The 16,723-nt window shown below is 38.7% G+C and overlaps 1 protein-coding gene across 1 annotated transcript in view; it reads right to left on the bottom strand.

Annotated features, from left to right (window-relative positions):
- TINAG (tubulointerstitial nephritis antigen) overlaps window positions 1–16,723 on the bottom strand; it is a 45,347-nt gene that overhangs the window by 23,128 nt on the left and 5,496 nt on the right. The window contains exons 3-6 of the mRNA XM_009913679.2: window positions 16,448–16,537; window positions 14,919–15,033; window positions 8,325–8,448; window positions 5,969–6,119 (exon numbers count right to left, since the gene is read on the bottom strand). Coding sequence (XP_009911981.2) covers window positions 5,969–6,119; window positions 8,325–8,448; window positions 14,919–15,033; window positions 16,448–16,537 — 480 coding nt within the window. The remainder of the gene's footprint in view (window positions 1–5,968; window positions 6,120–8,324; window positions 8,449–14,918; window positions 15,034–16,447; window positions 16,538–16,723) is intronic.

The following is a 16,723-nucleotide window of genomic DNA, read 5'->3' as shown; positions in this document are numbered from 1 at the left end:
AGATGAGCATATATATGCTTCAGCTACTTTGAATAAGACGTGGCATCTTCTGATTAGCATTTGGTAGTAGAAAAATTGACCCCAAGGAGAATGTCTTTTTGCTTACCAAATTCTTTCTGCCCAAACTAGACCAACACACCCAGGAGCTGCAAAAAGCAATAATTCTGCCTACATGAAAAGGGATTGTGCATCTAAGGTTGTTAGGTTGTTAGGCTGTTATTGCTTAGCTCTTCAATCTACTCACTGGCAAACCCTCTGAAACCCTTTTGAATGTCTGGAGGTATTCTGGATTCCCAGATTTCCAATGGGGAATGGTAAGTATTTAGGCCAAATATACTTGGGTTGTTATTACTAATTTTAAAATTTATTATGCTTTGTTTCTATTCCTGGGTAGAAGGAAACCTTTGGTTTATATATGTATACATATACAATGTTTATAAATTGTATCTATCTCTATATACATAATCATTCTAGTCACCACTGATCACAGATTTCCAAAAGAAATAAAGGATTGCTGCTGAGTGCAGTCAGGCTTGCAAGGCAGGTAAGGTGAGCAAACAGAGTCCTCAGAGCATGACCTAGCATAAGCATGGCAGGAGTAGGTGATTGCAACCCAGTGTAAGGAATAGTATGACACCTATTCCTCAGGTGTACTTAGAAACACCTCAGAGGGAGACAACAGAGAAATTCATTCCTGGGGTAGGGGTTTTTTTCCCCCTCCTTTCCATTGGAGCGTCCCCCTGGATTTGTCACAGGTTCTGCATGGATGGGTCTTAATTCTATGGCAATAAACCTGAAGTACCAAATACGCATGACCACACTGGCCCTGTGTGATAATCCAGACATGATGACTCATTCTGAACTAACAGTCACTTTTGAATCTTTTCACTAACCATAGTTTCTGCAGTCATGAGTAACATAATTTAACAGCACTTTGCTGAAACATGAGTTTGGACATGCTGAAGCATCAGCACAACAGTAAACATTAGAAATTTTTCAAGGAGAAGAAATTGCCAGCAGAGTCACAGAAGAAAAACAGAAATAAATGTGAATGTGTTTATGTGTACATATACATACACATATACAAATATACTACTAGAAGCAAGCAGCATTCAGGGAGAAGCAGCAAAAGTCTGCAGTGTGTTCATACACTCTTGGCAGAATGCATCTGAAGTTATGTTTATGTGTTCAATCCAATGAAAATTTTTGTGGTTTTATTGTATTTATATGTTTGAATTGCGAGATGAGAACATAATCTAAAATATTAGGTTATGTTATTAGCAAGTTGGCCAAGACTAATAACAATAATATCCTTATCATACCCTGCAATTGCTAGGAGCCCAAGGTACAAAACAGATCAAGCCCTGATTAGAAGCAGTATTTGCATTCAAGTGTGTAACCTTTTTACTACCTGAAAATGAAAAATTTCTTCCTCATTCTTAAAGACTATAAGCTTTTAATTTCCCTTAGCAGATAAAACAGATGTTTTCAAACCACATTGATTCCTCCCAAATTATTGCTTGTAACTGAAATGCCTAAAATTAATAATAATTAGAAATAGAATACAGATTTATTCTTTAATTAATGGAGGAAGACAGAGAGAGACAGTGAGAGTTAAACAGCAATTCAGCTCCATTTATAGCAGATTTCACTGTTAAATGAGTGCTCAGTGATTCTGAAAAGTCAGGTCTCAGCACTGTCCAAACCTCATTGAGCTTTATGGAAGTCTTCCATTGACTTCACTGGGGATAGTTTAGGCCAGCACTTGATTTTCCTGAAAATCTATCAAAAACCTGAGATAAGTACACTTCAGAAATCAGAAAACCAGAAGCTTTAAAACAGCATCAAACGCATGCTGTGAAAATTTACAAGCCCACACAGAAAATCAATGTGCTTTCTCCCTGTTGTAAGGTACGGAGATAATGAAAAAAATGATTGCAATATACTGACTCATAAAATAAAAGTCACCTGAAAGTATGAGGAAGCAAGCACTATTTAACAGGGCTCATTCAAAAGACACTTCAGACTTTTATGCCATAAATTTCCATTTTTTTCTTTGTCAAAGGTAAAAAGTTATGGATTATGGGGCTTCAGCTACAAAAAATATTCAGTTATCAGTCCAGTGAAGCAAAAACGTTCTTTTCTTTTTTTGATACTATTTGCTCTTGGCTACTGTCAGAGACAAACTATTGGGCTAGATGGGCCCTTGCTCAGACCCAGCATAGCCATTTTTTTGTTCTTCCAGTATCTGTCCTCACAGATATTTGGATATTTTCCTTAAGGTATTTATTTGTGTCTGGAACTGTTGGAAGAGGATTTGAAATATCATTTGAACTTGAGGAAAGAAAATCAGGATTTAGAAATGTTGTTTATAAAAATAGGTAAGTAGAGATATTTTCATGTGTGGTACTTTGATGGCACATCAATGGTCGGGGATAAGAATAGGGAGCAGGCAAAGGTCTGTAAGAGTGCAGTGATGTTGTACATGTTGGAGCTGGCTCCATGGGGACAAGAAAGCTGGAGGAATGACTAAGAAAATAGTCTTGGACTGTGGAGATTTACTGGAGATCCAAACAGTCTCCAAAAATTTGTGATGGTTCTCATAACTGCCCTGCAGATTTTTTTACTCAGTCAGCTGCAAGAGGCTGGTGAATACCATGAGGCATCTCAGGTGACTGAGCAATAATGCAAGTACTTAGGATGTTGGAGGCGAAAAGTCAGTTCACAGGTGTGCTCTGGTGAGCTGAGGTGCCCTGTCTTTATGCTTCCAGGCTTACACCAGTCAGAAAGCCTGCTCTGCACACACTTTCACACTGGTACTCTGGTCGGTCAGGCAGCAATCTTCTCACGACTGCATTTACACCAGCACAAGCTCCTGTGTGGGTACAGCTAGGTTGATAACAAAATGCCCCATACAGCTTCAGCCTGCCTTGCTTTCCTTATAGAAATAAGCTAACTCTTGTATACTTAAACTGCCTCTGCAGAACAGGCTGCGTCACCAACCACACTGCTTCAGGTAAAAAAAAAAAAACAGCTTTCTGGTATAGGAAAAATCTTATTATTATGGGCTTGTGGTAGTTATGCCCATACAGGGATAACAGTCAGAGGGAACAGAAGACTAGGAGGTTGTCCTATTGCTGCATTCTTTAGGACTTTTCCTCTAAATATAGCTTGCTCCAACTATTGTGGAGATAATACTCAGTAAAATGGATCTCCTACCTTATCTACACTGGCAATTCTTGTGTTCCTGTCCTTAACATGGTAGACAAGCAAACAGTCCAGTGAGAAAGAGTTGTATTTACTCTCTTAAGAACATAAGCTACCTGTTGAAAGGAGCCTGTTCTTCTAGTTACAGAAAGCTGTTGTGTAAAATGTTAAGCTGTAACTTTCATTTCTTCATGAATGAAGCCTTCTCTTTTACCCCCGTGAGATGCTGAGGGGCCTTTGCTGGGTGGAATCCCTTACTGCCCACTGTAATCGCTCACCTAAAGGGTGTCTCACTCAAAACCTAAATCAAAACTGATTATGGGCTGACACGGAAAGACAGAGGAACACTCGATGTAAACTCTCCCCATAACAATACAAAATCCTTGTCCGATCAGAAATAGTTTGGTATGCTTGAAGAAAGCAGAATGATCACTTCGTAAACCGTGTCCATGTGAATGGCAGCGCTTTGGTCTTCACCTGGATCCCCAGGCTGCCATGTCAGCTCTGATATCTGATGCATCACATCTGACATTCTTTTGCTCTTTCCATGGTTGGTTGGTTTGTTTGTCTGTTTTTTAACTAAAATTAAAAGTTGACAGACAGCACACCTGAGATCTCTCTGTCTGTCAGTATCAGGTATCAAAGTATCAGTATCAAAGAAGGAGTAAAGGATGAGAGTGTATGAAAGTGAGAGAGGAAATAGATTTTGATATGGAACAGGAAGTACAAAAAAATTTCTGATAATGTGAGAAACAGCGGAATGTAATTATACAGCATATAAAATCTGATTATTGCAAATTCTCCCGGAAGCCATTTCCAGGCACACGAAGTTCAAGGATTTGACTGGGAACAAGCTGCACAGATTTACCATGGCAAATTATGCCTCACCATGATGAGATGATAAGATGAGATGATCTGACCATGATGAAATGACTGGCTCCATGGAGAATAAGAAAAGCAGTGGATATCATTTACCTTGACTTTAACAATGTTTTCAGCATGGTCTCCTGTGCTCTTCTGCTAGTTTATTGGACTAGATAAGTTGCTTACAAGGTCAGTGACTGAACTGGACTGGCATGCTGAAAGGTTGACAGATCAAAGTGACCAGTGTTTGTTTACTAATGGCATTCCTCAGGAGTCAACACAGTGGCAACACTGTTTTGCACCTCTATTAATAATCTGACAGTGGGACATAAGGCACCCTCAGTAAATTCGTGGAGGATGCCAACTTGGTGGGGAGTGGTTAGTATGCAGGACTGCCGTTCAGAGCAATGTTAACAGGCTAAAGAAACGAGCTGACAGAAACCTCATGAAGTTCAACAAAGGCAGAAGCCAAATCCTGCCTCTGAGCCAGAAATGTCCATGCAGCAGTGCTGGCAGGGCACCGCCTGTGCAGAAAGCAGTTTCACAGAGAAGGACCTGGGGTCTCGATGAGCAGAAAGTTGAATGTGGGCCAGCAGTGGACCCTCTCAGCAAACATGGACAATCAATACTGGGTTGTGTTAGCAAGAACATAGCCAAGACAGTGTGAAAAGTTATTATTCCCCTTAAATTGTCACTCGTGAGGTTACATCTGGGGTATTGTGTTCAGTTATGGGATCTCCAGTAAAGACACTGACAAACTGAGAGAGTCCAGCAGAAGGCACTTGGGAGGCTGAAGCGTATGATACACAAGGAGGGCCTGAGGCAGCTGGATTTGTTCAGCCCAGAGAAAAGGAGGCTAAAAGGGGATCTAATTACTGTCTTCAACTACATAAGGAGAGGTGATAGAGGAGACAGAACAAGACTCTTCTTGGAGATGCACAGTGAAAAGCTGAAAGGTACCCATCACAAGTTGTACCAAGGAAAATGCTGATCACATATAAGAAAAAAAATGTTTGACCACAAGAGTGGTCAAAGAAAGTGACCTGCTGCAAGAAAGGTTGTGGAACCTCCATCCTTGGAGATACTAAAAATATGACCAGGGACATGGCCTGAGCAGCCTGATCTGATTTCAGAGTTAGTCATGCTTTGAGCAGAACGTTGGCCTAGGTGGCCTCCAAAAGTTCATTCCAACCTAAATCATTCTGTGATTCTATAAATTATTATGTGTCATTTTAAAAAGCTTCTAGCTGTTCGTGTAGAGTTTGAGAGCTGTTAATTTTCCTTAGTCTGACCTGAAGGAAGGATGATCTAGGTATAGTCCTTGCTACAGAGGTGCATTCTGGCACAAGCTTGGGATGGGATGATTACAATTGGTTTTTAGAAAGACAATATTTGATCCTTTTGAATATTCAAAATGTTGTCTCATGCAACTGACTGCTTACTCAATGTTGTTTAACATGAAAAGCCTGTATCCCAAGAACCACAGAAGGTTTGAGTCCACTTATGGTATTGTCTTTGACGTAAAAAAATCCTTTCTTTTTTGTCTTACTATTAGGGAGGCTACCATTTTCCCCAGTTGTATTACAGCTAATGACAACATCTAGATTTAATGAGTCTTAAATGGGAGCTAAGTGGTTGCAGGGTTTTCTCACTGAGAGCCCTCATTCAGAATAGTCTTTGCTTATTTCTTTGTGAATGCTCCGTAGGTCCTGGGCTTCATGAAGGTGATTTAAAGGTGTAAATGAGAAAGAGTTAGTCTTGTTGAGGTAATACAGTTAATCTGACCTAGGACAGAGCTAAATGCCTCTTTTTTGAAGGGTCAGAAATAATCATTGTAACACAAGCAACATTGTAACTTGACTGGCTCAAGTTAAAATAATCTAGATAAAATATTTACCCATGTGTTTTCAGATATCTCCAAGCACCATCAATACTTCCACCATTACATCCATGTTGATTCCTGGTATCACAAGAGATCAAATTCTGAGCAGAAAGGTTGTCTGTGATCTGACCCTCAGAATGAATTGCTATTCTATCTGCCGCAACACCTGTTTTGAAATAAATTTTCCATTATCAAAAACAAATAATTACTCACAATTTCACACTGGTTATTGTGAAAGAGGGACTGAAACACAACCTCCGTATTTTCTGCCTGTGCAGATAACTTTACAAAACAATACAGATATAATCTGTACAGGCTTTCAAGAGAGAGGATTGTGAAACTGCAAAGCATCATGAGCAACTTTGCTGTAATACTATAAATCCATAGACTTACTGGTTATCATAAATTCCCACATATCTAAACATCAGGTGAGGCATTTACAGAATTTAGTCTGATAGTCTTTACCATGTTTCTAAATGCATATTCATCTCTGGTTGACTTCAGCAAATACTCCTCCACCTCTCTACAGCTGAATCTCCAAATCTCCTTTTTTTTCTACATTTCCTTCCTTAATTTGAGAAAAAAAGAAAAGCAAAAATGAACAGTCCTATGAAGAAGAAAATTCAAGACTGAAGGTATTGGTTTTACTGGAAAGAGGATTTGGAAATGCTCATACTAATGTGTAAATGTGGGATTCATTGGACCTCCTTGCTGAATCACAGAAAATTCTTCTTCTGAGATAGACACCTTAGATGTCTGAACCCCGTCAGTCATAATGCTAAGTACTAATATATTTATGCACTGATTTAAAAGCAGACTAGGTTAACCAAGTCGTAGGTGAAATTAAGTCACTTCCGCTTTCTTTAACGGGTGACGATGAAACAATTATTAAGCCCCAATCCCAGTCCTTACCTCTGCTTAAATTATATTTTTTTTTTTATTGTTAGCCCTTCATTTTTGAACCTGAAAATAAAAAAAAAAATCCATCCCTTGAAATCTAAAGCCCCATCAAAATCAACACTAACTTCAGTGAAAACTTTGGACAAGAATTCAGAGGAGTGAATCTGCTGATGGCAGCTGACAGTGACTGTGTTTTGTGCTTTTTGTGAGGTGTCACGTGATAATGAATTTATTTTCATAGGTGTAAAAGCTTTTTACTGAAGAGTTTTGGAATACTTACAGGAATGATAAGAAAAAATGATATAGCAGTGCTTGTCTATTCATTGAGCAACAATTAATCTTACAAAGAAGGATTGAAAATTCAGATTGAAAATGTTAGATGCACTTAAACAACGTGGGAAGACATCTCATAATGTTTAACTTTGAAAGTAATTGTGTGAATTAAAATCAGAAGATTCACTTATGAAAGGGAACATTTAGACTGAATATCTGAAAAGTCCCTCAGTGAGCTCTGTTCATCTCTGCAGTACTCTGTGAGAAGAGCTGTTAGAGGCTCTCTTGGTTTTCTCTTTTAAAACTACACTCAACAAGACATATTGGTAACAGTGTGTTCAGTCTGACTTTGGCAGGGAGCTGGGATTAACTGACCTAAATGTTCCTTTCCTTCTCTTACTGCCGTGATTTAAAGAAGCAGTTGCAGAAACCTGTACCCGTGAGGACCCACTGGCCGGATCAAGTCATAAAGATTGATTGCACAATTTTTTCCTCTATCTTTATATATCCCAATATGTACTGAGATTTATTGCAGCATAATAAGAATGAACATAACTGATGGCTGTAACTTCTTTGGAGAAAGTGACACAAACACTTGTGTTCATTTTTCATAAAACCAGAGCTGTAGCACATGAGGTTGAATTGCATTACTGACATTTCTTTGCTTACAGAGTTTGAAAATAGTTTCTTCCACAAATATCTGAGCAATTTCAGGGTTTTCTTCTCATAAAATTATTGAAAAGATTATACTTAATTTGCTTGAGTAGCAAGGGTTGGACAATGGCAAATGCACAAATGTATAGATGCATATAAAAAAAATGAAGCCTACCTGTTTTAAGCTTTCAAGTCAAGCATGTAGTTGTGCAAGCAAGGGATGCAGATTTTTTAAAAGTTACTCTACCCGTTACAGTAAAGTGCATTAGTGAATTAATTTTCTACTTTCTGCCACCAAGAAATCTCCCTATGTTACACAAACTTATGAAAAGCAATCAAAGCTCTACAGCTTAGATTGACTTTTTTAAGACTTTGGGACAACTTAGAGGGAAAGTTATAGCAATTTTAAATGTTCCTATTTGCTGGTAAAAAGTGAACAGCAAACTGAAATTTACTTCATTACTTCATTACTAATCACTACAGATTTTCATCATGCATCTAACATCAATGATATTTTTAAAAGGAGAAAAAAAATGAATATTACTTGCGGTTGAAAAAGCCCAGGATGCTCCACAGTTTCGTTGATCCAGAGGATCATGAATCCACTCAGGCCATGCATAAGTGGCTGCAAAAAATGCAGGAAATTTTTCTTCTGGAAGTGAGTTTCCCTAAAACAAAATGTAGGAGATCTGTATATGTTTCAATTCCTAATTTTGTCTTAAATTTTACCCTCATTTTGTTTTTAAAATTCTTAATTTTTAAATTGAGGAAACCTAAAGCATTGGCACCTGTGGCTTCCTGAGCATCCCTGTGTGGTTACCCTGTGGGTGGGTGCTGTGGACCCCCGAGAGCAGGGGGGTTCTAGCACACCACTAGCTGAGCTGGAAAGCTGAACTCCACAACTGCCAACCTGAACAACCTGTCCAGTTTCTCTCTGCTTTTTATCTCAAACAACAGTTTCCTATGAAACATGTTAATTATGACCCAGATGGCATTTTTTGAAAGAAAAGCCTCCTGCTACAAATAGCAATGAAGTTAGGTACCTGCTACCCTATTGTCCTTGGCACATGGCTGTGGGTAGGAAATTGTAGTTACCATGGGGGAGGCATCAGTACAGTGTATCATTTATTTGTCTTTTCACAGTTTTTTCAATCTCCAGCACTTAATTCTCATTCCAGAGTGAAAATCAGTGATTTTCCTTCAGCTCTGTAATCTGATGTTGAGTTGATGAGAATTTATGGTCTGCTCACTAAAGCCATTTGGACAGCCATTTCTGGCATCTTCATCCCTCAGCCTTAATTCATGTCCACCAAGCTTTGCACAAACATCCACGTATGCAAGAACCATCTGGTACAACTGCTAATAATCTGCTCTGTGTTCAACATATCAAAACCATTGACCCCTTTTTTTTACTGTTGAACTTTATGGAATGATTGCTTATGCTGCACAGGGAAATAGGAATGGCCACAAAGAATTGCAATATCAGTCCATCAAGTCTATCAGTTTGTCTCAAACAATTGTTGATAACATGTGTTCCAGAGAAAAATACAACATACAAAAGTTGATAATCTGTTCCTAAGCAAAACATTCCCTGATGCTTCTTTCTTATAAGCAGGCTTATACCCTGAAGCACAATGGCTTCTATCCTGTTCAAATTCCTTTATTTTACTTTGATTTACTTAGTCTTCTAATTCTGGGTGTCCTGGCTGCACCATTTTTCTAAATTGCTTATGTGACTTATAAGACTACATACCTTTTCCTAAGCTGATTTAAATATTTGAGGACAGCTCTTTCAAACTATTTCAGGACTCTTTGGGGAACCAAACTTTACCACTTTGGCTGTATCCAGATCACTTTGTTGCATACATTGGGAAACAGTGGTGCTTCCATCCGGCTTGTACACCTGGATTTCCCACAGAAAACCCACAGCTGAGAAGTGGGTAAAGACAAAAAAAGCTCGCACCTCAGTCTGTATATGACAGTAGATTGGGATACAGCCCCAACAGACAGATTGATACAGTCTGTGCATATGCCCAGACTCAGTAACTCTCAAGTGCTTCTAGGTTCACTATGTCAGATGCAGGCTGTGAGTCTCAAATACCGTTAAAGTATACTGCAAGCTGTTAAGTCACTGAAGTGCTTTTGAAAGTTTCACCTCCGCCCATAACAAGCCAGTAATCTTTTAAATCTTGCTAAAATATTAATCTCAATATTTTGATTAATCATTTTCAAAAGTCTGCTTATTCAAAAGCTTGTTAGATACATGGGACTTGCAACCTCAAATGACACACAGAAAGCAACAGCTAATTTAAAGAATATCTTGCTAAATTATCATTATGTTCATTATTAATGAGCTAGCACAAGCACAAGATTCACTTTGAAGACACACCATACAGGCGAAATCCCAGACAAATAGTGTTTCTTTTACATGACAAGACTGCTCTTTATCAACCAGTAAACAAGCAAAATCTGGCAAAGGTTGTTTACCCCACTTATGTGGGCAAAGACCACTTATAATGCTACAAATGAGGCAGTTGAGAAAAGCAAAATTCTAAATAGATCTTTGGTGTGAGACAATGTGTTACTTTATGTATTCCTAAACTACTGCCAATGTATTTAATAGCCTCATATTGTAAATCCCAGAGCAAATCCCTCATTAACCCTCAGCCTTGTCATTTAGAAATGTGGGATTGACCTGTGGCCAGAAACATTAGCTTTTTGTCTGAGAAATTGCTACCCTGATATTGAGAAGCACTGCTGTTCTGTGACAAATAGTAAGTCTAGACAATTGTTTCTCAACATATGCTCCACAGACCCGCATCAGACAGCACAACGCAATCAGTAAAATGACTGGCAAACTATTTTTAAACCTTCATATGTTTTGTGTGCAGTGAAGCTAGCAGTCTAGCCAAAGCAGGAAGGTAAGTGGATATAAAAGAATACTTGTACTTCAGCTATGACTTCTTTGGAAAATCTAGATGGCCCATCAGAGAAAAAAAGGCTGAAGATTACTGAATTTGCAAATGTGGAAATAGTTTTTCTGAGGGAAAGCAATATTTTTTTTAATGTAGGAAAAAGGTTCTGGACATCACTTGCTTTGTGAAGACAAAATGGGCATGCATGAGCTTCAGTTTGCAAGAGGGAGATCTACAACTGCTGAGTTTTTTACTAAGAAAAGTCATATATCAGAGGAACAGCTGGTGTACCTTATATACCTTCACATTGTCTTTATGAGTTCTTTGATACTTAATCCAAAATGGTGCCTTATTACTAAACTATGTATTCTATTTTCTTGTAAGATGGCGCTTAGGTGAGCACCTTGTTGCCAGCAGGTGCCAACGCCACCATGGCAATGTACCGCTTGCCAGAACATGTACTGACAGAATACCACCACACGTGCATCACCATGTGTCTTAAAGGCGTGGCAGTTATTTTTGTGCTACGTAGAACTTCAAGAATGATTGCACTGTTTCCTGCAGTGAGTAACACTTTCAAAATGTCTCCTCAGATAACACATCTGACACTATTGGGAGCTTCAGTTTTGTCAGGCATCACAACAGTTTTAGTGGTGTATTTAGCTGTCAGTCTACATTCAGGTCTAGCCATACTCTGCAGCAGAGGATCCTCAGTTCAGACTTAGTTCTTGTTCTGTATCATTGTCTTTTAGGTATTCTAATGTGCCATCATGTTAAACTACCCTTCCAGACATAAGCATCACCTTATTGAGCAGGTATAGTCTTTTATTAAAAGCTCTATGAGCAACTTCAAGAAGTTTGTGTTTTCCCTAAGATGAAATGTAGCTCTGTCACACCATTTAATTTGAAGTGATGTTATGAAGCTATATTTGTAGTTGCATATGTCAGTCAAAGAAACAACTAAAAAGCCACAACCAAACTTTTCAACGCTGCTGAGAACTAAGACTGCTGTAGATGTAAAGTGGTTAACACAGAAGGGCTTTACATTCTTGAATCTTTTTTTCCATGCCTTTGTGTAAGGAGTCCCTTATACACAAAAATGCTTTTCTCAAGCAACCCCAAAAGACAGTAGAAAATAATAACATCACACCCTTAGGTACCAGAAACTGTCACTTATTGCCTAAATAGTAGACCAGTAGCACCCTGAAGAAAAGGTTTTATTTAAAGTAAAAAAAAAAGTTGTATTTAATGAATGGGTAGCTATGGTTTTCTTCCTACATTAGCAAAGCTACCAGATTTTAATCAGGTCAGCAAAAGATAGAGACAAAAACTCCTGAACAGTAATTGTAGCATTTTTGTCAACTAAGTATATGACTTTGGGCAAATGACTTGCAGTTTTCTCACTTGCAAAATGGGAAAGGCAGTAATAATCCCAGAGAATGCATGACTATTTGATTAGTACCAATTTATCCACAGTAAGTAACTAGTAGCCTGGCTTGCAGGTGAATTAGTCTCAAAAAAGCCACTTAAAGGTCAAGCCATTAAGGTTTGGAGAATGTCTCTGAAAAATATTAAAAACTCATTATTTCTAAATTTCATCATTCATATCTTTTTACTCTCTTCTGAGCTGTCACCTAGTTACAAGTGAAGCTTAATGAAAACACTGTCATGAAAACTCACTTGGTTTTTATCACTTAGGACTTCGTAAATGTGTTAGTATGCTTCACAAAATATCGGTGACTGAAAATTATTCATGAAAGTCGAAGCAGGGGCAAACGTCTCTGAAAATCGGGTAAGATACTTCTCTTAAAAAGTTCCTGGAAGTTGACTGCATGACTACTGTTGGTTTGCCAATTGGAAGGATCTGTCGATGTAACCCTGGTGAGCCCAATCCAGGCTATGAAATTGCTGGATCATGCAGTGATGGTAGATATGGAACTGGCTATGAGTGAAGAAAACCATTTTTTTTTAATGTTTTTGTGAAGTATTAAAATGTGGCTGATGATAGGAAATTTCCCAAGGCAGAACAAGGACACTAAAGAGATTATGTTCTTCTAGAAAACTATAGAAGGGGACAGAATCAGGGAGATTTGGAGCTTCGCAGGAAGCTTCAGAGAAAAATATTTTTTACATCAAGACTAGCTAAGACAGAAACCACAAGGGGTAAGAGCAAGAAAGTTCTAATAATTCCGAAGAGAAACCATAGGTAGGAGATGGGCTCATGTACAATTCAGAGCAATTTTCTGCAAGCTCAAAGAATTCTCTAGAAGGGGAGAAAGTCATACAGAGATTATTATTTTATATTTTTAGCTTTTGTAAGTAGAGAGAAAGATTTCTTAGAATCCTGTCCAAAGCTTGTGCTTCCAGCAACATGTAAGACTTCCTGGGGCCTAAATGCATGAATGTGCAAAGCTACATTTCTGGGTAAGAATGCATTGAAGCTCCTCAGGTGTCTAGCAGAGCCAAAGGCAGTTGGGTTGTAGCTCACAGATTTCATAAAAAGATAGCAGATAAAGAAAATATGCCTGAGAAATGTATCAGTGGAACAAAGGCCGTAAGTAGAGTAGCAGTCAAAAGAAGCTACAGGAAGCTTAATAGCAATGATTCAATAGGCTGGACATAATGCAGGACCACTGAGTGACCAGCTACCCCAAACTCTATGGAAAAGAGGAAATATTGTAAAGAATTTCTTGTAACCTTCCCTTTCTTGTTTTCCTAGGTGGGATTTGTCTCAGCTAGCTAGATAACTAGTAATGAAGACATCAGTCTCTGAACTAGGTGTATGATACCCGCTTTTTGCTTCTGCTATATATCACACTGTCTTCCTCAAGGAAAAAGCCAACAATAACAACAAATTCACCCCAACTCTCTTGAGCTTCAATGCAGTTCACTGGTAATTTGGGGCAGATACCTACTAAATATTGCACAAAACTCTTTTATGTCACTGTCTTATTTTGACTTGCCATCTTCAACTGAAATGGATCCTTCTTTGGCTGCGAAGAGTAGTCTAGCAAATAATACAACACAAAACTCCAAAGCTGAATTTCTGTCAACTTATTGTTTTACCAGCCCTCTACAGTGTAATTTTGAGCAAGCTGTCCAACCTGGGCCACAGCTCAATGCCTTGCCACGCTGGTGCAGGGAGCTGACTTTGTGTGGGACAAAGAACCAGTCTGCATTAAGCACAAAGGTCAGGATTGTTAAAATTGTTACAGAGGCACATGGCCCTCCCCCTCTTCCCCAAATTGCCTGTCAAGTGGTAGCTCTGCACTGCTATCCCCACAAGGCCTTCGGAGATACAGAAACCCTTCTGCCATACACATATACAACAAGCATCAACGATTGACTTCAAATAGATCATCAAATGGCATCACTTGCCTGAACTAGGATCATTTGCAATCCTAGGATCTCCCTACTTATTCTTGCAATTTTTCTAATTTCGCTATGGTATCGTAGTTAGTTTTTTCCGTCTATGATTTCCATAATTTTGGGTCTTCTAAGAAAGAAGCTAAGTAACTGATCCAAAGCATTGGAAAATCTACTCTGGATTCAATAACTATGCATTTCTTCTTTAATTGCTTAATCTACCTACATAACCTAAAGTATATTTGCTTTGCTGCAGAACTAATTTGAGCATAAATGTATGATAAGAAATTTAATTTAGCTGCCATGAAAATAGCCATGGCCAAGAGGTTTAGAAAACTGATAGTAGAGAACCGTCTCATTTTCCCATGCTTCCCATCATTTTTCCTTCCATTTGGCCAAAACCCCAGCCTCCTACTGCATCTTTATATTACTTTATCCTGCAGGCTTTCAGAGCTTCTTTCAAAGATTGTTGTTTAGTTTCAGCTGTTAGCCTTAATGAACTATGGCCAGCTGGGTTTTTTTATCGTTACAGCTATGTGTGCAATGATTAGCAAATGGAGAGGATGGTATGGAACCATCCTGAAGAAGCAAAGATTTCAAACACCAGTGATCTACAATGATAAGTCAATATTGATGCACAGCTTCCCAAGGGTTAGCATTTGCTTTTGCTCCTCCTTGTTTGATTTCCATCAATAGGACCACACACTCTATGGCTTGGAGAGCTATTCTGGGAGCTTCACATTCAACATGGAAGCATTTAGTGTTAAATCCCTGAATCATAATCTTATAATTGTCCACAGTTATTTTTCCATGTCATAAAGTTATTAAAAAAATTAACAATTATACATGACACTTACTGGAGCTTCTCTCATATTCAGCAAGGAATTAGATGGAGGGAAGGTGCCCAGGCGCTTTTTGAAACCTTCTTCCACTGTCATTCCCCAGAACTGGCTGTAGTTGTCAGCTTTCCATCTTCCTCACAGACATAAAACAAACAAACAAAACCCAGGTTAGAGAAACCACTCACATTAATACCTTGCTCCTTTGTAAGAGCACCGTTAACAATAACATCCAGAAAGAAATCTTTCAAATTACATTTCAAAACCTTGTATTTGATAGGCATGAGAAAATATTTAGCACGGGCTCTTCCACTACAAATGAGTGTAGGATGAAGCAACACAGCAGTATATGAAAAGTGGTGATTTGAGGTCAGCATCATGTCTGCCTGCAGGAGATGAGCATGCAATGCTTCAGAAAAGTACTGGAAAACAAGATGTTCAGTCATAATTACTGCTGTGTTGAAGTTACTTTCAGATTATGCTTCAGATGCCCACAGAGAACTAACAGCTTCATATAATGAGTTATATTGCCTTCAAGCTCTGGTGCAGCAGCAGTAAGACACTGTTGAACCCAGCAGAAAGCCCAGCTGATACCTTCCTGAGTTTTTTACCAACAGCCAGGTTGAGAGAAAGGGCTCCCAATGGCTCTTTAATTATTCCCTCCCTACTCTCAGTAGACTAGACTCATATTGTAGCATTAACCCTGCAAACTGTATGCAGGACAGAAAAAAAAGCATCTGCAGAAGTTAAGTCACATCTCAGGTGGGTTTAACCACCCTGTGGTAAACCTTACTGCTTACCATTGACAAGACAGAGGTGAAGGGCTCCAGGTGCCTAACTTAATTGTTTATCCCAACTCAGTTGATTTGAATGTCTCCCGGGAAGTAAAAAATGTTTCAGCACTGAGTCACAGCTTGAAATCTGTGTGGGCTTCATTGGTGAATTTTGCACCTCAGCTCTTAGGGACGCAACCCCTGTATCTCTGTCCCTAAATGACCAGCAGGCTCCCAAGGCACCGCGCCGGTACTCCAGTGTCCCTAATCCTGCTGCACTACCTGGAGGAAATGAGAACTGGTAGCAAGAAAAACACCGAGCCCCACAAAGTTCTGATATCTTGGTCCCCATTTGGCCCATCCTCTCCTCTTCCAATGCTACCTAGAGCTCTGTTACGTGGAACAATGCTCTTGAGGGATGAGAAAAAATGACTTTAAATATCTAGCCCGAGTAATAAATAAAGTGAAGAATAAGAGATGATCCAAATAGTGTTTCATGAGCAAAAAATTGTTCTAAATTTGGAGAATGTTTTAGATAGATGTTTACAATGTCAAGTCTTACCAGCATGAAACTTTCGATATCTTTCCATTTAAAACTCTATAATCTGCCAGACATTTAGGAAAATTTCACAGATGTACACTCACTGTCAAATTGCTGTAATGTAACTGGGGAAGGAAGGGGTGGGGAGGACTGCATTAACTTGTAATTTGCACATACATACAATGAGCAATACAGTGGTTTACAACAAAACCTTAAAATAAAAGTGTTCTCACCCATAATCTCCAGAATTGATGTACTGAATTAAGTCTTGGCGAACAAGGCATACTTCTTTTGAACACTTCCAGAGACTTTGGAAGCATTTGCTGAAAGAGCAAGAATATTACTGAGCAGAAAATGAATTGTCAAAGGAAAAATATGCACCTGAACAGCAGAAGGAAGATGGAGGAAAAAAAAGCATAAACAATATAAATGTCACATAGTATTTATGAAAACACAATGCTACTTCTCACTACTTCACTACCTAATGAATCCTAACTGCAACAAAGTGG

Source organism: Haliaeetus albicilla, chromosome 18 (assembly GCF_947461875.1).
Source record: "Haliaeetus albicilla chromosome 18, bHalAlb1.1, whole genome shotgun sequence".
In the NCBI taxonomy this organism is placed as follows: domain Eukaryota; kingdom Metazoa; phylum Chordata; class Aves; order Accipitriformes; family Accipitridae; genus Haliaeetus; species Haliaeetus albicilla.
The sequence above is the reverse complement of the archived record's forward strand: the minus strand, read 5'-3'. Positions and strand labels throughout refer to the sequence as shown.